Source organism: Callorhinus ursinus, unplaced genomic scaffold (genome assembly GCF_003265705.2).
Source record: "Callorhinus ursinus isolate GAN/ISIS: 27379988/994484 unplaced genomic scaffold, GSC_fseal_2.0 scaffold4, whole genome shotgun sequence".
Lineage (NCBI taxonomy): Eukaryota > Metazoa > Chordata > Mammalia > Carnivora > Otariidae > Callorhinus > Callorhinus ursinus.
Genome location: NW_027397066.1, coordinates 1754587 through 1779350, shown reverse-complemented (window position 1 = coordinate 1779350; position 24764 = coordinate 1754587). Strand labels below are relative to the sequence as shown.

The following is a 24764-nucleotide window of genomic DNA, read 5'->3' as shown; positions in this document are numbered from 1 at the left end:
GAAAAGGGGGACGTCACTATGGATCTCCGAGGACTATCATGAACACTTTATGCTGATAAATCTGACAGATGAAACGGATAAAATCCTTGAAAAGCACAACTTACCAAAACAGATACAAGAAGAAACAGAAAACCTGAGCAGCTCTGTAGCCATTAAGTAAACTGAATCTGTAATTAAAAATATTTTCACAAAGAAAATTATAGGCCCCGGATGACTTCACTGGTGAATTCTTCCAAACATCTGAGAAAGATATACCAGTCTTACATACACTCAGCAAACAGAAGGAATGTTCCCCGACTCATTTTTATGACACCAAAACCTGAGAAAAATAAGAAAATGACAAATCTCTCTCATGAAACACAGATACAAACATCCTAAACAAAATATAAACAAACTGAATTAGATAGAAAAAGGATAAGACGTCATAGACAAGTAGAACTTTAATCAGAGATAAGACTGACTATTAAAAAAAAAAAAAGCACTGGGGCACCCGGGTGGCTCAGTCAGTCAAGCGTCTGCCTTTGGCTCAGGTCATGATCCTGGGGTCCTGAGATGTCGGACTCTCTGCTCAGTGGGGGTTCTGCTTCTCCCTCTGCCCCTCCCCCTGCTTGTGCTGTCAAATAAATTAAAATCTTAAAAAAAAACCCAAACCACTAATGTAATTCACTAGAATAACAGAAAAGACATGATCATCTCAACAGAAGCAGAAAAAGCATACGACAAAATTTAATGTCCATTCATGATAAAAACACACAGCAAACTAGGAATAGAAGGCATTTCCTCAATCTGATAAAGATGTATGTCCGAAACCCCACACCGAACATTCTATCTGGTGACAAATACTGAAAGCTGTCTGTGCCTGCTCAGGTTTACGTCAAGGCAGGGGCACTCTTCCTGCTGCAATTCCACATTGTACCGGAGGTTCTACCTAGTGCAGTAAGTTAATAAAAGGAATAAAGAACAGAAAAATTAGAAGAAATTGTCCTTATTTGCAGATGACATGATTATAGATGTAAAAAATCCTAGGTGATCTTAAAGTTTAAAATTTGTAAATCATTTTGACAATCTCGAGATACAAGTTTCAACATATGAAAAATCTACCATATGCTGTATATTTGCAACAACTGGAGAAACGATTTTAAAAACCTGTTTCCCCAAAAGATAAGGTGACTAAAAAGATGTTAAGTCCTAACCCCCAGAACCTGTGAATGTGACCTTAACTTGGAAATACGGTCTTTGCAGATGTCATATGAGATGATGATGTGCTGGATGAGGGTGGGCCCTACACCCAATGTTACTGGTGTCCTTTTAAGAAGAGACATGGGGTGCCGGCTGGCTCAGCTGGTGGAGCAGGCAGCTCTTGATCTTGGGGTTGTTGAGTTCGAGCCCCATGTTGGGTGTGATTACTTAAAAATAAAATCTTAAAAAAAAACAAGAGAGACACAAACAGAGACACAGGGAAGAGGCCATGTGAAGACCGGAAGAGAGACTGGAGGGACACCTCTACAAGCCAAGGACTGCCGGGGGAGCCGGGGGGAGGCGTGGGACAGATGGGTCTTCACCTCTAGACGGAACCAATCCTGTGGATACCCATGTTTTGGGGCATATATCCTCCCAGGGATTTTGGGTTCTATCCTCCAGGACTGTGAGAGAATACATTTCTGTTGGGAGAAGCCACCCAGTTTATGGGTACCTTGTTACGAGAGCCCCAGGAAACTAAAACATTAACCCCATTTATGATGTCAAAAACCTAAAATGCTTAGAAAAAACTTATCAGAAGTGTGCAAAATTTCTACAATACAAGCTACAAAATAACTGCTGAAATTCAAGAACATGTAAATGAAGAGAAATCACATCTGCAAACGGCACTCTGTAATCTCAAGCTGTCACTTCGTCCCACATTGATCTACAGACTCAACACGGCCTCATCCATACCCCAGCAAAAGCTTGTGACCAGCTCATTTTATATTTTTTTTGGTTCCCTACTTTTACAGGACTCCAGTTACATGTATGTTGAACTGCTTGATACTGTCCCACAGGTTTACCATTTTCCATTCTCTCTTCTCTCAGTGCTTCTTTCTGGTAGTTTCTGTTCCTATGCCATCAAGTTCATGGTGTTTCCACAGAGGTTTCGGATCTGCTGTTAATTCTATCCAGGGTATTTGTTCATTTCAGATAATGTATTTTTTCTTTAGAACTTCACCTAGGTCTTTTTTGGATCTTTCATTTCTTCCTTCATCTTGTTCATGATTTCTTTTACATCTTGAGCATATATATAAGACTTGCAATAGCCATTTTAACGTCCCTGTCTGCAAATTCACCGTCATTTTGGGGTCTGTTGTTATTTCTCTTGCTTATGGTTTATATTTTCCTTCCTCTTGGCATGGCCTGGTAATTTCTGCCTGGATTCCAACATCGTGAATTTTGTTTAGTGTGGGATACTTTTGTATTCTTTTAAAGAACGTTCGACTTTGTTCTAGCAGGCAGTTAAGATACTTAGGATCAGTTTGATCCTTCTGAGGCTTGCTTTTTAGATTTTACTCTAGGGCTTATTTAACCGCCCTGCTAAGGTCATAGCTTTCTGAGGACCCTAACGCCGGTGTCCGCACTGCGTATTACAAGGTTCTCCACCGTGGCTGGTGCAAACACTATTCCAGCCGGTCTGCCTTCTGGTGATTTTCCCTTGGGTTCCTGGAAGTTTATGCCACACCTGCAACATTAGTAGACTGTAGGGGACTCTGCAGACCCCCCGAGACCTTATGTGCAGCCCCCCACGTCTGGAACCCCGCCCCACAAATTCCAGCCACCTTGACCTCTCCAAATGCCAATCTCTGCTTGCTCCGCTCAGCAGGCCTGCTGGCCCCCCGCCGCCCCCCCGCCCCCCCCCCCCCCCCCCCCCCCCCCCCCCCCCCCCCGCCCCCCCCCCCCCGCCCCCCGCCCATGCTGGGCCTGGAAACTGCTCCAGGCTGGAAGCTGGGGCGCCAAGAGGCTTTACCTGGTTTCCTCCCCTTCACTCAGAAAACCCCGCCACGTGCTGTGTGTCTCCCAACACCCAAAAACATTGTTTAAACACCTTCCTGGGTTTTACAGTTGTGTGTGGCAGGGGCACAGTCTCCGCGGCAGTTCCTCCCTCACGGGGGCCGCCGGCACGTGTCTGGGGCTCTTCCTCGGAACTACCCCGGCTGCTCCACGGAAGACCGTGTGGACGGCTCCCGGGCCCGGCGGGCGCCCGGCGGCGCGCAGCTTGTTTCAGGCCTAAGTGCTTGACGGTTCGGAAGCGCACAGGATTTCCCCGCGCGCCTCGCCTCCCAGCCCTCGGTGCTTATGCTTTACGTTCTCATCGTGGGTCCGGGACACCGACGGCCTGTCACCGGGAAGACGAGGAACCGGGACTCAAGTTACTTCAATTCTGGTCATTCTGTGGGTGACCTTTTGTTGTGTTTAAAACAGAAACAGTGGGACCTGTGAGGTAAGTTTCTTCTCCTTTATCAATGAAATGAAGAAACGTTCATCCTTTCTGGTACAATACTCCTTTCGATGATATTTTGGTTTAATAGCATGAGTATGTAGACAAAGTTCAATAAAAAGACACTTTTACTGTTTCTTTTCTAGCCATCCTTATTTTATTTCATCTCACGATTGCCGTTACCGTGTAAAGGAGGTGATGCTCCAGCGTGTGGTCTGAGGCTCCCCCAGGGGTTGGCGCCCGGGTCTAGGCCCCGTGAAGACAGGAGCACTGGAGCTGGGTGTCCCGCAGAAGCACCTTGGGCCTCGGTTTCCCCATCTGTAAATGCAGTGTCCGGGCGTGAGGACACGCGATGACCAGTCCCCAGGCCTGGGCCTTCTGCCTCCCCCTCCCCCGGACTCTGTGCTGGGCCTCCCGGGCCCCAGATGCACCTTCAGAGACCTGGGAATGGGAAAGTGACACCCCCCTCTTGGGGAAAGAGCCAAAGGAACAGCAGGGGCGGAAGGGGGCAGGTGGGGCCACCTCAGGAGTGGGCGCTCAGGGGTTCCGCTCACCACGCACGGCCCTGACAAGGTCCTGCTCATGTCACAGGTGGGACCCTGCGGTTCCTCAGCACCCAGTGTGGCACCCCGGGACAGACGGAAGCGGAGGCCCAGAGGGGGGACTGCCCCCAACACCACCTCAGCCCTGTCCCCGGGGAGAAGGGGACGGGGCAGGGGGCCTAGGCGGGCAGCTTCCCCGGAGAGCAGGCTCCCCCGCACCCCCCCTCCCCGGACCCTGCCCAGCATCTGCTGCACTGACCCAGTTGTGGCTCCCCTTTGCCCTCACCAGGGGCGTGGAGGCCCAGGCCTGGGCTCGAGAGTCCTGGAGGCACATCGGGGCCTTTCGAGGACGCGGCTCCCGCTGCGGTCACTGCCCAGCCCGTTCCTCGCTTTGCAGGGTCATCCCACGAGCAAAGCGGTACGCTTGTTCTCCCCACCTAGTCAGAGAAAAAGCAAAACCAGCCAGCCAGCCTCTTGCCCCATCTCCTACTCCCAGGACCTGCCGTCCCCACCCTTGTTTTCCTGCAACCCAGCTCCCACTGGGCTGTGGTCAAGGACACTCCAGTGTCAAGAGCCCTGGGCCCGTCCTTGGAGCGCACCTTGACCACAGCGGCCCTGCCACGGCCAGTCTCTCCCCACCTGTGCCCTCCAGGCTGCCCTCCTCCTGCCACCCCGGACACTGGTTCTGGGTCCCGGACCCCTGACCTGTCCGCACTTGCTCCGGGGTGGCCTTCTGTCCCCGAACAGCAATTCCCAATATGCCAGACATCTCACCTGGGGGGGGGGTGTCTGATGGGCACCTCAGACTTGACCCCTGCCCCAGGGCGGGCAGCCCCATCTCGCCCGGGGCTCAGACCACAGCCCGGGAGCCCCTCCTGCCTCCTCCCTCTGCTTCCTGCACCCCGTCCGTCCAGAGGTGCTGTGGACGGAACCGGCAGAATGCTTCCAGAGGCTGCTTCCTCTTGCCCTGTCTCCACAGGGAAGCGGGGACACGCCCCATCCCTGCGGCTGCACACAGGCAGGTCTCCCGAGAGGCGGGAGCAGTGTGGCTCCGCCGTGCTCTGGGAGGTGGGTGGCAGGAGGACGGCGACCGGGCGGCGGTTCTGCCGGGGACTCCTGCCAACGGCCTGGACAGACCGCAGAGGAAAGGAATCCAGGCAGCATCCCCACTCGCATCCTAAATCCTGCCGGTGTCGTTCCCCGTTTAAACCCAAGTGAACACCTGTGACTCTTCATAGTCTCGTCTGAGATCGCCCCCTCCCGCCGCCGCACTGGATAAGCACCTGCCCATGGGGCTCTATGTAGTCCCAGGCTGCTGCCCCTCCGGCCCACCTGCTCTGCGTCCCCTGCCCCGGAGGTTAGAAGGCGGGGACCCCTGCTCCGCCTCCACCCCGCTGCTGCTGCTTGGGGTTACCACTGCTCTCTCACCAAACCCTCTCGAGCGCCGGGCTGGGCTCTGTCCTGGGCCTGGCCTTGCCTGGCACGCGGAAGGCCCCGGATACACTGCTGCATGGAGGATGGTGGGGGTGCCAGTACCCCTACACTGCTGCCAGGGGTGACCCGGGAGATGCTCCAAGGCTGGTGGCCCAGGTTTCCCTTGGGGGGCACTGCCCCCCACTCGCCCCGTGCCCTGCCCCGCCCCCGGCACCACACCGCCCCCAGCAGAAAGCAACCAGACGAGGTCTTCTGCTGTACTAATGTATTCCATCTTTCAAAAAGAAAGACATGATTTTAATATTACTTAACAATATGTTAAAAAAGTAGCCAGGCAGGCCTCCGTGTTAATACAGTCGTACACTCTCTAACAGACTTGATGGTGTGAGTACTGGGTGGGGTTTTGTTTTTGAACTTTCTCATTCTGCAAGGGATCTTACACAAGCTGGCTACAAGTCAGGGGGTCAGACACAAACAGCGCAACGTGTACACTCTTAGACAGTAGATTGTGGAGGAGAACGGAAGAGCGCCTGCCCGCCCAGCCCGCCTCGGGTGGGGTGCAGGGCACACGAGAGCTGAGTGACGGCAGTGCCCTGGCGGGGACAGATGACAGGACAGGGCGAGATGCAGAGGCAACGAGCCACGTGGATGATGAAACGCGTCTCTGGCCACGACCCAGGCTCCCGGGCCGCGGGGTGGAGAACCGGCAGGAGCCACTGTTCCAATCCGACAGCACGGCGCCGTGCTCAACGCCTCACTCACAGACACACGCACACGAGCTCCCGGCGCGGGCCGAGCAGCGAGTCCTCGGTCTGGGGCTCTCGGGGGCGGCAGCCCACCCGGCCCGGCCCTGGGCCGGCGCTGCGGCTCCGGGGCCTGGCCCACCTCCCGCGCGTCCCTCTCCAGGCGGTCCTCATTCAGTGGGCAGCAAAAGTGGCTTTTTTCAAGCTAAAATTGGACCAGTTGATGGACAGTCTTTGTCGGGTCTGTCTAGCGGAATCCAGACAGAATCTGTGAAGACAAAGAGCCAAACAGTCAGGGAAGGGAACAGCCCGCACCTGAGCTGGTGTCGGCAAAGCCCAATGTACCTCCGGGGGGGGGGGGGGGGGGGGCTCCCAGTTGCCAGACCCGGCGACAAGGTCCCCTCCGCATCTGGCCCCCCTTCAGAGCGCGGAACGGCCCTCGGGGGGATGGGGGCCCCCTTCTTCAGGACACTGGCCAGCACCCTCAATGTCCTCTGGGCTCCTGTGTCCTTCTTAGCTGCCCAAGGGAAGTTTCTGATAAGCCCGTCTGAGAACGTGCCAGCGGCCACCACCCTGCCCTTCTCCACGTGTTAAGCTGTGGAGATCCCCTCTGCCCTCATTTATCCATGAATGCACGCTTGAGTGTGGCATGGAACAGGACCTGGCCCGGTGAGACTCGGTCACAGCGCTGCCCGCCGCCCCCAGGTCTCCGAGGCAGGCCTCCAGCCCCGGAGCCCAGCTCTGCTGCACCCCTGCACGCCCAGCAGTGTTTGAAAAACACCACCTTCTGCTACCTGCTTCCCAGGCAATAGTGGCTGATTCTGTATTAAATGCGAACACTTCCTTTCAAACGCCTATACTTCGCATAATTTCTGAAGTTCTCACCTGTCCAGCTCTCATCTGAGCAGCAGAAACTTGAATTAAGCCTGCAAATGGTTACTGCTATCACCCAGCCAGAAGCTGAAGTGTGTTCATTTACAGGGCGGTTCAATCGCCCACAACTTCTTGTGCTGCCGGCCGGGCGGTCTGTGTCCATCCCCGCCCTGCTCCCAAGAATACAGCCTCTCCTTCCCTGGCCACAGTTGGTCAAAACCCGAGTCCTAGTGGCGTCACCTTTTCAAGCTTCAGGAAACTCCCCCGTCCCCCCTTGCTCTGGCGGTAGCTCCCAGTGGTCCCCAGCAGGCCACGCACCCCCATGTCTCTCCACGCCCCATGGCTGGAATGCCTACAGGTGGCTCCGAGCCGACGGAAGCAAGGCCCCCAACGGCTCTCCCGGCACAGGGCCCCCAGGCCCCCAGCCGCCGGCTCTGCCTCCTTCCCACACCCCTGGCTCCCCTGCACCTGATGCTGACACCCCCTGCCCATCAGGCCTCCGTGTGGTCCGCTGTGGACTGTGTCACACACACTGCAAACGTGTACCCAGGTGACTGGGACCAAGCCTAGGTCGCCCCAGCCCCCCAGCCCAGGTCCGGAAGCCCGACCCTGCCGACCTCTTGGCACCTCGCTGTCCTCTCCCGGGAGGCAGCCTGCACCCTGGCGTGTGTGACAATCGCCCCATGATCTCGCAGCCCCTCGCCCGTGTTTGCGTGTGCTGATTTCTGAACTTACAGGAACAGAATCGTCCTGTATTTTTTTCTTATTGCTTGCATTCAACACTATGTTGTGCGATTCCTCCATGAGGCCGCTGTGTGCTCGTTTCCAAGGCTCCAAGAGCTCACCCCGCGGAACGGACAGACGAGCGGGTGCTGCTGCTCACCCAGGTGGGAGCACGGGGCTCCATGAAATGGCCGGCTTCAACTTGACCCGATTCCGCCAAACTTCTCCACGGTCGCTGGAGCCACTCTGTGCTCCCCCCGGGGGGTGGGGGAGCCACTGCCCCTGCGCACCCAGCCCCCATCAGGCGGGAGGCCTCTCCACAGGTCCGTGGTCACCGTTTTCTGTGACAGCACATCTGTCCACGCTGTTTTGTCTTTTCCTGCTCTGTCATGTTTATCTGTTCTGATGCCAACCCTTCGTGAGGTGCTGCACACACGGTCTCCTCACTTTCTTTAAAGAATTGTTGATTTTAATGTCATTTATCAATCTTTTATTTTATGGTTGGTGTTTTTAAGAAATCTTTCCCTACTCTGAGGTCAAAAAGATACTCACCTATATTCCAAATCAAAAGGTTTGCTTTTGACATTTAAAATCTTAACTCATCTAGAGGTGACCTTTGGGTAGGATATGGGGGGCAGATCCAATTGAAAAGGTTTTCTTACACAAACTTTCATAGCTCCATTTATGAACACACCTTCATTTCCACTGTCGATCTGTCTTTTGTCATAAACCAAAGCTCAGCGTTTGTACAGTCTGTTTCTGGGCTCCGGATTCTGCACGCATATCACAATGTTTTCATGATCGTCTTTGTAATGGGCAAGAAAAGCCGTCCGTTCTTCCTATTCTTCTAGGAGGATCAGATTAATCCTTTAGAAGTTGGTTTGAGTTTTGTGTGAACGTCACACACATACAGGAGAGTAAACAGACATGTGCGCAAAAGGAAACTGGTAAGGCAAACGCTGGGGAGCACAGGCATCAGGCTGTGGGACAGTGCCTCCCGGCAGCCCCCACTCACCCCAGAAGTAATCACCATTCTGGCTTTTTAGGATAATTTCCTTGCTTTTATTTATAGTCTTAACACCTATGTACTGTATAGTATCCCTGAACGACAGACTTAATTTTTAAAATACACTTTACTGAGGTATAACTTATGTACAATAAATTAGTTGTTCTAGAGCTCACAGTGCTGACAAATAAATACATCGGGTAACCATCCCCTCAATCAAGACACAGAACACTTCCAGGAAGTGTCCTTTTGCTCATCTCCTTGCTGCCCCAGCCCCAGGGAAACAGGGATCTGCTGTCACTAGGGATGAACTTGTATTTTCTGGCATCTCACGTACACGCAACTTTGCAGTATGTCACCTCTTGTCTGGCTTCTTGCCCTAAGCAACCTGCTTCTGAGCTCTGGCTCTGGTGTTTCATCAGGAGTATGCTTTTCAACTGCTGAGTGGTGTCCACTGGACGGACAGAGCGCAGTCTATCTGCTCATCTGCTGTGGATACGGGTTGTCCCCAGTTTTTGGCTACTACAAGTGAAACTTCTAGAAACATTGATGTAGGAATCTTTGTGTGGATACATGCTCTTTCTTGTTTCTCTTGGGCGGAAAACGCCAGGAGTGGAGCTGCTGGACTGAGAGGTGTACATTAAAGAATATGTACTAGTGGAAAGAGCCCAGATGTCTATTGACAGGAACAAATACAGAAGACGTGGCGTGTACACACAACGGAATGTTACGCAGCCATCAGAAGGATGAAATCTTGCCATTTACTTCGATGTGGATGGAACTAGAGGGTATTATGCTGAGCAAAATAAGTCAGTCAGGGAAAGACAAATACCATATGATCTCACTCATATGTGGAATTTAAGGAACAAAACAGAGGATCATAGGGGAAGGGAAGGAAAAATAAGATGAAATCAGAAAGGGAGACAAACCGTAAGAGACGCTGAACTCTAGGAGGGCACGTGAGGGGATGAGCACTGGGTGTTAATGCAACTGATGCATCACTGACCTCTACCTCTGAAACTAATGATACACTTTATGTTAATAATTGATTTTAAATAAAGCAATTTTTAAAAGTGTACTTTGGTTATGTCTAAACTGACCTTTATATCAACAGGGTACTATGTATATTCTCGTGTTCTGCCTTTTGTCTACTGTTCAGTTTGTAAGACCCACGTTGCAGACTGCTCTAGTTCGTTCCTTCCCTCGGCTCTACAGCATGCCACGTGTGACCCCATCGCCACGTATCCACCCTACACTAATGTGTTTTAAGAACACTCAATTTTACAAAATCTTTCTTGGGTTTTAAAATCTACACATAAATTTTGGGAAGTGAGATAGCCTTATGATACTCACTTTTCCTATCAATGAATACAGGATCTATTCCAGGTCTTCAATATTCTTCACTCATGCTTCATTCTCTTCTACTCATAGGTCGTGGGCAACTTCTGTTAGATTTATTCATGGAGACTGCATAGATTCTGGTGCTCTTACAAATACTGTCTTTATTTAAACTACATTTTTAAATTACGGATGGTATAGAGAACATAACGTCTGTACACTGATCCTACAGCCAGTCCCTTCACTAAAAATTCTTTTTCTTGCTAAATTCTTTTGTAATTCCCTTTGTAGTCAATTAGATCATCTGTAAGTAAAATGGAACTTTATCTCCTGCTTTCCACTCCTTAAGCCTTTCTTTTCTCTTATTATGCTGTCTAGGAACCACGATTTAAGGCTGAACAGAAGAAGTGGAAACAGAGAGCATCTTTGTTTTGCACATGCTTCCACGCTTCCCGTTTGATTTCTAACTGTTTCATGTAGATTTCTTTTCTCTGTCTCTTTTGGTAAACTTCCTTTTCAGGTTAAGGATATTTCCTTCTACTATTAGTTTACCATTTTTCTTTTTTTAATTAATTGAATGCTAACATTTTATCAAATGTCTTTTCTAAACCCATGGAAATAATCATATGGCTCTTCTTTAATTATCAATTTAGCAAATAGCATTTGTGGATTTCCTAATAGTAAATACTCCTTGCATTCATTCCTAGGGTACACCAGTTTGGTCATATACTGCTTTTTAAAATACTGTTGGATTTGGAATGTGAAATTTTTTTGCATCCAATTAATATTCATGACCGAAACAGATCTGTGATTTTTCATGTTTTCTGTATCGCTTTTAGCAGATTTTGTTATCAAAATCTCCCTTCTCTCGTAAAATGAAGTGGGGAGTCTTGTGCTATCTCCTCCTGTCAATCCTCTGGTAGAATCAGTAGAAGGCTGGATAATCTCTTAAGTTTTGGGAGAATTCTCAGCACAAATGTCAGAATGTAGTGTCTCGTCGGGATTATTTGCAACCACTACTCTGATTTCTTTGATGCTTACTGGACCTGTCAGGTTATTTTGTTATTGGGTTGATTTTGTATCTAAGTTTTAAAATTAATTGTAAGGTTGTTCCCAGTGTTCTCTTATGGTCATCACTACGGTACCTGTAGTTATGTCTTCCTTTTCACTTACACAGTCACAAAACTAAAGAAACCCTTTTCATTACGGAAGATGTCAAACCCACACAAAAGCAGAGTGTGGTGACATGGGTGCAGCCATGGTCCAACTTTGATCATTCTCAACACTCTGGTTCTTTTCCATCTAATTACTGTATTGTTTTGTGTCTTTTCCCCCCTATTTTATCCTGATCGGTCTCTCAAAGGTTTATTTATTTAATATTTTCAAAGAGTCAAAGTTTGGCTTTGTTGATCTTCTCTGTATCTGTTTTCTGTTTCAGGATTCCTTTTATACATTATATCCTAAACTTTCTTTGGGTTTATTTGGTTGTTCTTTCCCTAATTTCTCAAACCCAAATCCTTAACTCATTAATTTTCAGGTTTTTGAAAACTCACTCGGCAGTCTTAAGACTTCACTGAAAGAGCGCTTGAGAACGAACTATGTCCCCATCCCACAAGTTCTCATATGCAGTGTTTTCCTTCTCTTTTTTTTTTTTCTTAAAGATTTTATTTATTTATTTCAGAGAGAGAGAGCACGAGAGGGGGAAGGGTCAGAGGGAGAAGCAGACTCCCCGCGGAGCAGGGAGCCCGATGCGGGGCTCGATCCCAGGACTCCAGGACCATGACCCGAGCCGAAGGCAGTCGCTCGACCGACTGAGCCCCCCAGGCGCCCGTTTCCCTTCTCTTTTAGTTCCACATATTTTTAAATGTCTACTGTGGTTTCCTATTGAACCCATGAGTTAAACATACTTTCAGATTTCCAAATACTTAGGGACTTAAAAATGTACTTCTTGTAAATTGCCGATCTAAATGTGGTGTCAGAGAACACAGTTACACATATTCCTTCTCTGAAACTTCTGCGCCTTCCTTTCTGTGGCCCAGTACCCGCTCCGCCTCCATGAGCGTCCTCTGTGGGCCCAAGAACACAGACGCCCTGTTCCCTGGACGCACTTTCATCTGTATCCACCTTCCACATCCCTGTGGATGTGGGCGCTGCTCAAGCAAGCAGCCACACGGAGACAGCTGGAGATGTCCTACACGGGAGGTGGATCGGATCCTCTATGAAGCCCAAAATATTTCCCGTTTGTATTTTGAGGCTATTTCATTTAGTACCTAGTTTAAAATTTCTATGTCTTCCTCACACACTGAACCTTTTAGCACCATGTAGCCACCTTTATCTGTCCCTTATATTAATCCATATTCTGGATGATAATAACATAATTATACAACAGCTTCCTCTTTACGTCCACCTTTCTTTTTTTTTTTCTTAAAGATTTTATTTATTTATTTCAGAGAGAGAGAGCATGAGAGGGGGGAGGGTCAGAGGGAGAAGCAGACTCCCCGCCGAGCGGGGAGCCCGATGCGGGACTCGATCCCGGGACTCCAGGATCATGACCCGAGCCGAAGGCAGTCGCTTAACCAACTGAGCCACCCAGGCGCCCTTTACGTCCATCTTTCTATTCACTGTATTTTAGGTATGTTCTTATAAACAGAGAGTGTGTGTGCGCGTGTGTAAGCATGTGTGTGTGTACTGAAAATCGTTAACACAATCTGACAAACTTTTTTTTCTCTTATGGTTGCTGATAAAACTGAACTTGTGTCTCTCGTGTTTTTAAAATTTGTTTACTGTACTTTCTTTACATTTATTTTTTTCATTTTGAGTTTTGATTTTTTCCTTCTACAGATTAGCAATTTATACACCCTATTTCTATTCTTTCAATGCTTACTTGTGAAACTGTATCACCCATTTAGCTTCAAGTCTGAATATTAAATACCTGTTAAATACCTCAACGAGAAAAGGACGTGAGGATACTCAGCTTCATTTCACACCCAGCTTACACGCTATTGCTGTTCAATACTGTGGTTCTTTCAGACATAATGTCAATTAGACATTATTACTATCTTGTTACAAAGAAAATGTTTTATTTAACAACATTTATCAGGCTGTTTCTCTCTCTCCTTCCTGCAAATCACACTGTCTTTCTGAGATATCTTTCTCTTTTGAAGATTTTTTTTAAACACAGATGTCTTTGGAGCAAGTCCCTTTAGTTTTTCTTTATTATGGAAAAGAATAGGTTTGTGGGATACACAGTTACACACTGACAACTTTCTCTCAACGCTGTAAATATCACCCCATGGTCTTCTGGTTTCACATCTGCTATGTTGAAGAATGGATTTTTGTTTATCCCACTGGTGTATGTTGTGTTTCTGAATTTGTAGATTTGGATTTCTCATTAGCTCTGCAAAATCCCCAGGTGCTGTATCTCTTCAAATATAGCTTTTCTGCAGCCTTCACATTCTCCTAGGGGGGCTCCAGTTAAACGTCTGTCAGACTCAGTCTCTCCTCCATGTGTCTGAACCTCTTTCCTCTTTTCTAATTTCCTTGTGTGTGGGTGCATTCTGGGTACATCTTTCAGATAGTTCTTCTAGTTCACAAATTCCCTCTTCAGCAATGTCTATTTATCATGTATCTATTAACATCTTGATTTTACTCATTACATTTTTCATTTCTAGATGTTTCTTTTCCCCAGGGCTTGGGTGTTTGATAATCTTTGTTTATAAGGTCATGCATCATTTTAAAGTATATGAGTCCTACAGGTCTACCTTGGGAAAATATCTCTCCAAAGTTCTGCCTTTATCCACAAAATGCTCCCTAGAATCCAACTTCGGGGCAAACTGTCTTAGTAACTCCAGTGATCTGCTTACAGATTCTTTGTACAAACACACTTCCATCACCTGAGAATGACAATTCTATTTCTTCCTTCTGATCCTTAGCCCTCTGTTTCTTCTCACACCTTCACAAACAGAAGTTGTAACATTGGGCTTCCTTATCTTCTTTTTTCTTTTTTAATCTCAAGGGATAGCTTTTCATGTTTCACTGTAACTATGGCATTTATTGTATTTTATGGGTACCTTTTATTATGTTAAGGATATGCCTATCTAGGCCTACGTATGAGTTTTTATTAGGATGGACGTCCATCTTTAGCAAATGCTTTACTCTGCCTGAGATACATACACACACGCACACATACATAAATTATATAATAAACATAACTTCCAGAGTCATTTAGAATTCTATATTTCATTTATTTTTATCTTTTATTTATTTATTTTATTTTTTTCATCTTTTATTTTTTTTAAGGAGGCTCTGTGCTAGGCGTGGAGCCCAATGCGGGGCTTGAACTCCTGACCTCGAGATCAAGACCTTAGTTGAGATCAAGAGTCGGACACTTAACCGACTGAGTCACCCAGATGCCCCTACAATATTTCAGATATGAGTTAATGACTTTTTGCACTGCAAACTACCTGCTCCTTTTGTGTGTGTATGTGTGTATTATCTGAAACAAACAGGTTAAAGAAGGAACAAGAAACTTTAAAATGAAATTTGCTTGCCATAATTCACAAAGTAGATAAAATACTATTGAACACAGTACTAATGAAATCTGCTTAGCAGGAAAACTGAGCGAATCTCTAAGATGTTACTTTTCTCCCTAAAAGCAAGCATGCCATATCAGTGTGTTCCAATGTCAGCACACATGAGGATGACCAGGGACGCTTGTGACAACACAGATGTTGGGTCCCTCCCAAGAGTGATTCGGCAGGTCTGGGGAGGGGCCTGCTCCCTGATGCTGCTGGTCCGGAGTCACCATCCTCAACCAGTCTTCACACAGAGGGGTGGGGAGAGGTGACCGGGTGTGAGGGTGAGTGAGGAGGCCCGTGTGTGTGCTAGGACTGTGGGGGGACGTGTGTGACAGGCCCCTCGGCTAGCTGACAGAACTTGTGTCCATGACAGCAGCAATGCCAGGGGAGGGTCGGGAGGGTCAGGAGGGTCATGTCTGGAAGCCGTGAAACCATCATTTCAGACACAAAGCCATAACATTTACCTTTTGAAATACTCCACTTCCCTCTCTGTCTCATCCATATCCACGCTGTCTAGGTCGATATCTTTAGGCAGAAAGACATCATCTGTAAAATGAAAGAAAAGAGGCAAGTCAGATTACAAGAGAACAGATTACCTGGCTTTACTTAATTTTAATAACTTCACAAACTGAAAATTTTCTCTAAAATGAGACTTTACAAACAGCCAAAGGAGGGCAGATGTCTCTCATATGCTTGTGAACTTCCATGTTCAACCTGGAAATTACGGAACTCACAAGTTTGCTGAGCGAAGCAACTGTGGCTTCAGGTCCCACTAGAAGAGATCCATTTGCTGGCACCCAGATTCCTCAAGTGACTGGTCTTTACTTGACACATTTCCGTGATGGGAGGGCCCTTGAGAAGACTCCCTGAAACCTAAGGTGCTTGCAAGCCCAGAGTCTGTCCTAAGTCCCTACAGGAGGGCAGGAAGGAGTGGGGGCATGCTAGTGAACAGAAGCCCAGAAGGCAGCCCCATAGGGAGGCGAATGCTGTCCCTTGCAAGTGCCCCTCACAGCAACAGGACACGACTGACTGTACCGGGGACACCGACATCAACCTCTATTGGAAGATGGCTCTCCCAGGCATTCAGTTATACGTGCAGCATCCCAGAGACATCATCAAACACTTTTCAGGCCGTTCCAATAAAAAAGCAAGGCTGTATTTCACTTTGCAGTTAAATCACCTTCTTTGAAAACAGGCAGGATGGCAGGGAGACTAATGATTCAGAATTATTCCAAATCCTTGAATCTCAGCAAGTTTGAGGGGTTCAACTTCGTGCTTCTTCTCTGCCCACCCTGTCTGTTACCATCTGTGGGATCCTGGGTACTGCCTGAGCCCTGGGCACCAGAGGCTACGTCAGCGCACAAGAGAGCTGGTGGTGCACACGCAACACCTGGCCCCATCCTCAAAGGAAGGTACAGAGTCCCCACTTCCCTGCAGTCTTTAGCATGGGATAATTTTTTGTCTTCTGTAGAAAACAAAGACACACCTTTGTTCCTTTCACTGGGGCACTCTGACAGCAGCATAAGCTGGAATGGCAGCTAACGTTTTGCTGACTTAGACCACCAGGCAGAGTGCCTTCACATCTGTGAGCTCACAGAAACGTCTGCAAAGAGCTTCCCCGTAGGGACCTGCATGACCACAGCCCCTCCCAGCCACCCACTGCTGGCACCCAGAGCTCCCTGCGCCCAGCTTCCCTCTGCACTACCCCCGCCCCCACCAACCCCTCCTTCCATGGGGATAGGACACCACCAAACCTCCCCCACTGCCCCAGACTGCTTTCGTGAGTTGCACGTCCCTGCAGCTGGCTCCCTTACAGGCGCCCTCAGGCACCTGCCCCCCAGTATGGCGTGCTGTGAGCCTGCTCCATTTCTGACGGGGACCCTCAGCCCCGTCTCACTCTCACGTCAGGGCTTCTACCGGCCCAGCAAATTCTCTGTGAACAGTCGAGGACCGCCCCCACCCAATCTCTACCCACTGCTGCTGCCTCAGAGCTGGCCTTCACCAGCTTCCCAGCCGGGCCCCACCCTGCCCAACCCAGCCAGTGCAGACTCATCCTCACAACACACACAGCTCACAGCTGCCCTGTGTCCACGGCCCAATCCATTCCTCCCTGGCCACACCAAGACTATTCCGACTGGGCCTTCATCTACATGTCCACCTGCAGACCTCGCCTGCCTGCCAACTAGACCTGCTGAGGCCCGGTTCAAAGAAATCCTGGTGTATGGGGAAGGGCGACATGGGGCAGGAGTGTTCAGAGATGTAATGAAAGTGAAGTCTAGGAGAGCGAGTCTCTGATCAACAGTCCTTCCATTAACAGTTCTGGAAGAGGAACAATGACAAAAGTGAATAGAGCAGGTATATCTGCTGGAAAAGCTGTCTTTGAAAGCAATGTCTAATCTTCTTTTCTTCTGATCAGAATTAATAATCACTAGTGAACATCTTGGCATAAGAAAAAAAAGTGACAAAACCATAACCAGATTCAGTACCAGGAAAATATTTTTCACAACAGCAAAGCTACATTAATCAGAGTGGAAAGTGTGACCCAGCCAGGCTAGGCTTCTGTACATTATTAAGACTGTAGGAAACATTTTGCTTTGCCAGAGCTCAGAGAATTCTATGCCCCTGACCCCCACTCGAGGAAGCGCGCCTAACGGTGAGCATCATCCAACCGGAGGAGGACAGGGAACACTTCACAGGGGGACCAACACCAGCATGGGATGTAGTCAGATGGAGACCTATAAACGCCCTGTGTCTGACATAGCAGAAATAATGCAGCTGGGAAATGGAAGAAAAGGGACTGCAAAAGGTGGGGAGTGAAAAGGATGGAAGCAGCTCACGGACTGTTGTCCAGGCAGTAAGTGGTGTCAGAGAAGCTGCCTTGAAGCCAGCTGTGGAAGGTAAGCGAGGAAACCAACGACGGGGCCCAACAGTGCAAGTGTGGAGGAGTGCACTCAGGCAAGATCGCCAACTTTCTTAAACATCAATGATTGTCAAAAATAAAAGCTAAGAAAAGAAAATCATATAGAAAAAAAAAAAACAGCAAATATAAAATATACAGACTAATTATAAAATGTCGTCGGAGCTGAGACAAAGCACATAGTAATAATATATGAGAATGGGGCTTAAATTACCTCCAGATAAGATTTTCCATTTGGCTCACAAAGCAAGATTCAAGATTTGTGCTGTCTGAAATCAGAGAAGGAGCTACCACTGAGGGCCTCAGGGATGAGAACAGAAGTGTCCCGCCAGGCGAATGGAGACACAAAGAGCCGGGGGGGGGGGGGGGCAGCGATCACCACCTTTAGACAAAGTAGAATTCAAGGCAAAAGCACAATGAAAGGACATTTTTTAGTACTAAAACCCAGAATTCACTGAAAAGATATTAGTTAGCAATGTGCACCAAATACAAACACCACTTTATAAAGCAAAATTGCAAGAAAGACAAGAAAACCTAGAAACTCATTAATAATAAATAACAGGAGACAGGGGCACCTGGGTGGCTCATTGGTTAAGCGTCTGCCTTCGGCTCAGGTCACGATCCCAGGGTCCTGCGATCGAGCCCCGCATCTGGCTCCCTGCTCCGCGGGGAGCCTGCTTCTCCCTCTCCCACTCCCCCTGCTTGTGTTCCCTCTCTCGCTGTGTCTCTCTCTGTCAAAGAAATAAAATCTTTAAAATATAAATAAATAAATAAATAACAGAAGACAGGTCAAGAGGACAAAAAACCAGGAAGGAAACAGAAGACCTAACCCTAAATATTATTGATCGATACATCAAGCAGATATATACATTCAATTTTCACCATGACAACAGAAAAAAATACATTTTTATCTCAAGTGTATACAGAGCAGTTACAAAAGCTGGTCACAAGGAAAATATCAGGAAATTCCATAAAGCAGAAATATTATGAATAATGGTCTCTGATCGCAATGCAGAAAACCTAGAACTTATTAACATAAAAAAGGCTTTCCCAGGGGAACCTGGGTGGCTCAATCCGTGAGGCGTCTGTGCTTGGCTCAGGTCATGATCCCAGGATTCTGGGATCGAGCCCAGTATTAGGTTCCCTGCTCAACAGGTAATCTGCTTCTCCTTCTCTCTCAGCCACCCACCCCCCACTTGTTTACTCTCTCTCAAATAAATAAAATCTTAAAAAAAAAGAAAAAAAAGACTCTTCCACCAGGAAACCTAAAAGCCACCTATTAAACTACTGGGCAAAGGAGGGGACAAAAACAAAGAAATTCCTGAATTTCTTAAAACAAAATGCCAATGGAAACATTATCAGACTATGAAATATATTTAAAGGAATGATCAGAGGAAAATTTGAAGTGCTAAATAGTTTGATCAATAAAAAATTGTGGAATGAAAACAAATGAGCTTAATTCCCAAATCAAAAAGTTAGAAAGTAAACAACAAAGTAAAAGCATGCATGGGAAGAAAATAAAGATAAAAGCAGAAATTGATGAGATATTAGAAAGAACAGTAAACCTAGCTAATGAACAGCCTGTTTTTTTAAAAAAAAAAGTGAATAAAATACACAAACTTTTTTTTTTTTTAAAGTGGGCTCCACACCCAACGTGGGGCTTGAACTCACAACCCCGAGATCAAGGGTCACAGGCCCCACTCACTGTTCCACTCGGGCATTCTCAAAATAAACGACAAGCTATTAATTAGCTGAATGAAACAGAATGGGGAGAAAACACAAATACACAAAATAAGAAATGGTGAGGAGGCAGAGCAAGACGGCAGAGGAGTAGGAGACCTGGATTTCGTCTGGTCTCAGGAATTCAGCTGAATAGGGATCAAACCATTCTGAACACCTGCGAACTCAACAGGAGATGGAAGAAAAGAATGGCAACTCTCTGAACAGAAAAGCGACCACTTTCTGGAAGGTAGGACGTGCGGAGAAGTGAATCCGAGGCGATATTCGGGAGGATAGATGGCAGGGGAGGGGGCCTCCATCGGCCGCTTCTGGCAAGTGCTAGAGCCACGGAGCACAAAATTGGAACTTTTAGAAGCCGGCTCCGCGGAGGGACGTCGCTCCAGTGGCTAAGCGGGGGGTGGAACCCTCGCGGGACAGTGTGGTCTCAGGACCCTCGGGGTCACAGAAAGACCGGGGGTGCCTGAGTGTGGCAGAGCTCCTGGGTATCGGAGCGGGGAGGCCGGCTGCAGAGATGGAGCCGAGGCTCGGGGTCTCAGCTCGGGGTGGCCATAAACTGTGATCCGCGGCCCAGTCGGGCCACTGCTCCTCCAGCAGGGACCCAACAAGCGGCAGAGCCGGGGAGACTCCCCTTCCTCCCCGGGAGGAGCAGCACGGGAGCGCACCGCGGGGATCTGCTGGGTTTGGAGACTCCACATGGGGTCGGGTGCCAGAGATACAAATGCTCAGTCACAGGCCGGGTGAGCACGGAGTGCGGCCGGAGACCAGAGAGACGGAAGTGACTGCTTTTCTCTGGGGGCGCACTGAGGAGCGGGGCCCCGAGTTCTCAGCTCCTCCGGGCCGATTGGGAGGCCACCATTTTCGCCCCGGTCCCCCAGAGCTGTACCGAGAGCTTGCAGGGAACAAAAGCTCCTGAGAGCAAATCCGGGCAGCTTGCTTAGCCCAGACCGACAAGGGCGGGGCAATTCCGCCTCCGGCAAAGACATTGGGGAACCAGGGCAACAGGCCCCTACCCCAGAAGATCAGCAGGAACAGCCAGCAAGCCAAGACCAAGTTTACCGATCAAGGAGAACGGGAGAACTCCAGCGCTAGGGGAATACTGCACATAGAATTCATGGCTTTTTTTTTTTTACCATGATTCATTAGTCTTTCAACTTAAAAAAAAATTTTTTTTTTCTTGGGATGCCTATGTGGCTCAGTCAGTTAAGCGTCTGCCTTCGGCTCAGGTCATGATCCAGGGTCCTGGGATCGAGCCCCTGTTGGGCTCCCTGCTAAGTGGGGAATCTGCTTCTCCCTCTGCTTGTGCTTGCTCATGCGCTCTCTCTCTCTGACAAATAAATAAATAAAAATCTTAAAAAATTTTTTTTTCCTTTTTCAACCAATTTTTTTTATCAACTCCTTTTTATTTTTTTTTAAAGATTTTATTTATTTGACAGAAAGAGACACAGCAAGAGAGGGAACACAAGCGGGGGGGGTGGGAGAGGGAGAAGCAGGCTCCCCCTGCTTGTGCTCCCTCTCTTGCTGTGTCTCTGTCAAATAAATAAATAAAATCTTTAAAAACAAAATTTTTTAATTTTCATTTTTACAGTTACACTCTACCCCTTCATTGTACTGAATCTTACTTTTGTATGTATGTAAGTTTTTCTTGCTTTACAATTTAGGGATGCAGCTTCTTCTAACAGACCAAAATACACCCAAAATCTAGTGAATGGTTCTGCTCTATTCACCTGTCTGCTCATATCCTCTTGTTGTTGTTTTTTGGGGGGTGGGGTTTTTTTTTGTTGTTGTTGTTAAAGTCTTTTAAAATTTTCATCTTTACAGTTACATTCTATCCTTTCAATATATTTAACTTTATTTTTGTATAAAAAGTTTTTCTTTCTTTACAATTTTGAAACGTAGTTTTTTCTAACTGACCAAAATACACTCAGGAGACAGTATATTGCTCTGTTCTGTTAACCTGTTTATATCCCTTTTTTGTTTGTTTTTCTTCTCTTTTGTTCTTCCTGTCTTTTAATTTCCATTTTTACAGTTACATTCTATCTTTTCGTTGTATTTGACTTTATTGTTATACATATTTAAGTTCTTCTCTCTTTACAAATTTGGGATCTAGTTTTCTAAAAAACAGACCAAAATACGCACAGAATCCAGTGTATTGCTCTATTCTGCTCACCGGTCTGATTATATTCTCTTTTTTTCTTTTCGTGTTTCAGTTTTGGGTCTGACTTGTTTAGTGTACACTTCTCTGGGGTCACTGTTGCCATTTTAGTATTTTGTTCTCTCGTTCATCTATTCGTCTCTGGACAGAATGATAAGATGGAAAAACTTACCTCAAAAAAAGAGAGCGAGAGGCAGTACTGACTGCCAGGGACTTAACCAGTATGGACATAAGACGTTGGAACTAGAGTACAGAATAACGATTATAAAGATACGAGCTGGGCTTGAAAAAAGCATGGAAGACACTAGAGGATCCCTTTCTGGAGAAATAAAAGAACTAAAATCTAACCAAGTCAATATCAAAAAGGCTATTGATGAGATGCAATAAAAAAATGGCGGCTCTAACCGCTAGGATACATGAGGCAGAAGAGAGAATGAGTGATATAGAAGACCAAATGATGGAGAATAAAGAAGCTGAGACAAGGACAGACAAACAACTACTGGATCACGAGGGCAGAATTCGAGAGATAAGTGACACCGTAAAGCAAAACAATATTAGAATAACTGGGACCCCAGAAGAAGAGGAAGGGTGGGCAGAAGGCATATTGGAGCAAATTATAGTGGAGACCTTCCCTAATCTGGGGAAGGAAATGGGCATCAAAATCCAAGAGGCACAGAGAACTCCCCTCTCAATATCATTAAAAGTAGGCCAACACCCTGACGTATAATAGTGAAGCTTGCTAATCTCAGAGACAAAGAGAAAATCCTAAAACCAGCTGGGGACAAGAGGTCAGTAACCTAGAAGGACTAAAACATTAGACTGGCAGCAGACCTACTCACAGAGACCTGGCAGGCCAGAAAGGACTGGCATGATATATTCAGGGTGCTAAATGAGAAAAATATGCAGCCAAGAATACTTTATCCAGCTAGGATGTCATTCAAAATAGGAGGGAAAAAAGCTTCCAGGACAAACAGAAACTAAAAGAATTTGTGATCACCAAACCAGCCCTACAAGAAATATTAAAAGGGGTCCTCTAAGCAAAGAGAAAGCCCCAAAGTAACACAGACCAGAAAGAAACAGAGACAATATAAATTATCAGTCACTTTACAGGTAATACAATGGTACTAAATTTGTATCTTTCAATAATTACTCTGCACATAAATGGGCTAAATGTCCCAATCAAAAGACACAGGGTATCAGATTGGATAAAACAAGAACAAGAACAACAAAAAACAAGACCCATCGATATGTTGTCTGCAAGAGACTCATTTTAGACTGAAAGACACCTCTAGATTTAAAGTGAGGGGGTGGAAAGCCATTTATCATGCGAATGGACATCAAAAGAAAGCTGGGATGGCAATCCTTATAACAGACAAATCAAATTTTAAATCAAAGACCATAATCAGAGATGAGGAAGGACACTATATAATAATTCAAGGGTCTATCCAACAAGAAGATCTAACAACTGTAAATATTTATGCCCCTAACATGGGAGCAGCCAATTCATAACAAAATCAAAGAAATACATCAACAATAATACAATAATAGTAGTGGACTTTTAACACCCCCCTCACTGCAATGGACAGATCATCTAAGCAAAAGATCAACAAGGAAATAAAGACTTTAAATGACACACTGGACCAAATGGACTTCACAGATATATTCAGAACATTCCACCCCAAAGCAAGAGAATACACATTCTTCTCAAGTGCACAAGGAACATTCTCCAGAATGGATCACATCCTGGGTCAGAAATCAGGTCTCAACCGGTACCAAATACTGGGATTGTTTCCTGCATATTTTCGGACCACAATGCTTTGTGGAATTGGAATTCAATCACAAGAGGAAATTTGGAAAGAACTCAAATACATGGAGGCTAAAATACATGGAGGCTACTAAAGCATGGATGGGTCAACCAGGAAATTAAAGGTTTAAAAAATTCATGGCAACAAATGAAAATGAAAACACAACTGTTCAAAATCTTTGGGATGGGGCGCCTGGGTAGCTCAGTCGTTAAGCGTCTGCCTTCGGCTCAGGTCATGACCCTAGGGTCCTGGGATAGAGCCCTGCGTCGGGCTCCCTGCTCCATGGGAAGCCTGCTTCTCCCTCTCCCACTCCCCCTGCTTGTGTTCCCTCTCTCACTGTGTCTCTGTCAAATAAATAAAATCTTAAAAAAAAAAAAAAATCTTTGGGATGCAGCAAAGGAGGTCCTAAGAGGGAAGTATATAGCAATATAAGCCTTTCTCAAGAAACAAGAAAGGTCTCAAATACACAACCTAACCTTACACCTAAAGGAGCTGGAGAAAGAAGAGCAAATAAAGCCTAAACCAAGCAGGAGAAGAGAAATAATAAAGATCCGAGCAGAAATCAATGAAATAGAAACCAAAAGAACAGAACAGATCAACAAAACTTGGAGCTGGTTCTTTGAAAGAATTAATAAGATCGATAAACCCCTGGCCAGACTTATCAAAAAGAAGAGAGAAAGGACCCAAATAGATAAAATCATGAGTGAAAGAGGAGAGATCACAACCAACACTGAAGAAATACAAACAATTATAAGGGCATATTATGGGCAACTATATGCCAACAAATTAGGCAATGTGGAAGATATGGATGCATTCCTAGAGATGTATAAGCTACCAAAACTGAAACAGGAAGAAAGAGAAAACCTGAACAGACCTGTAACCAGCAAAGAAACTGAAGCAGTCATTAAAAATCTCCCAACAAGAGCCCAGGGTCAGATGGCTTCCCAGGGGAATTCTACCAAACATTTAAAGAAGAATTAATACCTATTCTTCTGAAACTGTTCCAAAAAAACAGAAATGGAAGGAAAACTTCCAAACTCTTTCTATGAGGCCAGCATTACCTTGATCCCAAAACGGGACAAAGACCCCACCAAAAAGGAGAATTACAGACCAATATCCCTGATGAACATGGATGCAAAAATTCTCCCCAAAATCTAGCCAGTAGGATCCAACAGTACATTAAAAGGATTAATCACCACAACCAAGTGCGATTTATTCCTGGGCTGCAAGGTTGGCTCAGAATCCGCAAACCAATCAATGTGATATACTACATATATAAAAGGACAAGAACCGTATGATCCTCTCAAGAGATCCTCTCAAAAGACAGGAAAAGCATTTGACTAAGGACAGGATCCTTTCTTGATTAAAACTCTTCATGGTGTGGGATAGAGGGAACATACCTCAGTATCATAAACGCTATATATGAAAAGCCCACAGCCTTTTCCCCT

At 46.7% G+C, this 24764-nt stretch overlaps 1 protein-coding gene across 1 annotated transcript in view; it reads right to left on the bottom strand.

Moving 5' to 3' along the window:
• Nucleotides 1–5692: 5692 nt before the first annotated feature.
• FAM193A (family with sequence similarity 193 member A) overlaps nt 5693–24764 on the bottom strand; it is a 113215-nt gene continuing 94143 nt past the window's right edge. Inside the window, 2 exon segments of the mRNA XM_025887376.2 lie at nt 5693–6453; nt 15167–15248. Coding sequence (XP_025743161.2) covers nt 6360–6453; nt 15167–15248 — 176 coding nt within the window. The 3' untranslated portion in view covers nt 5693–6359.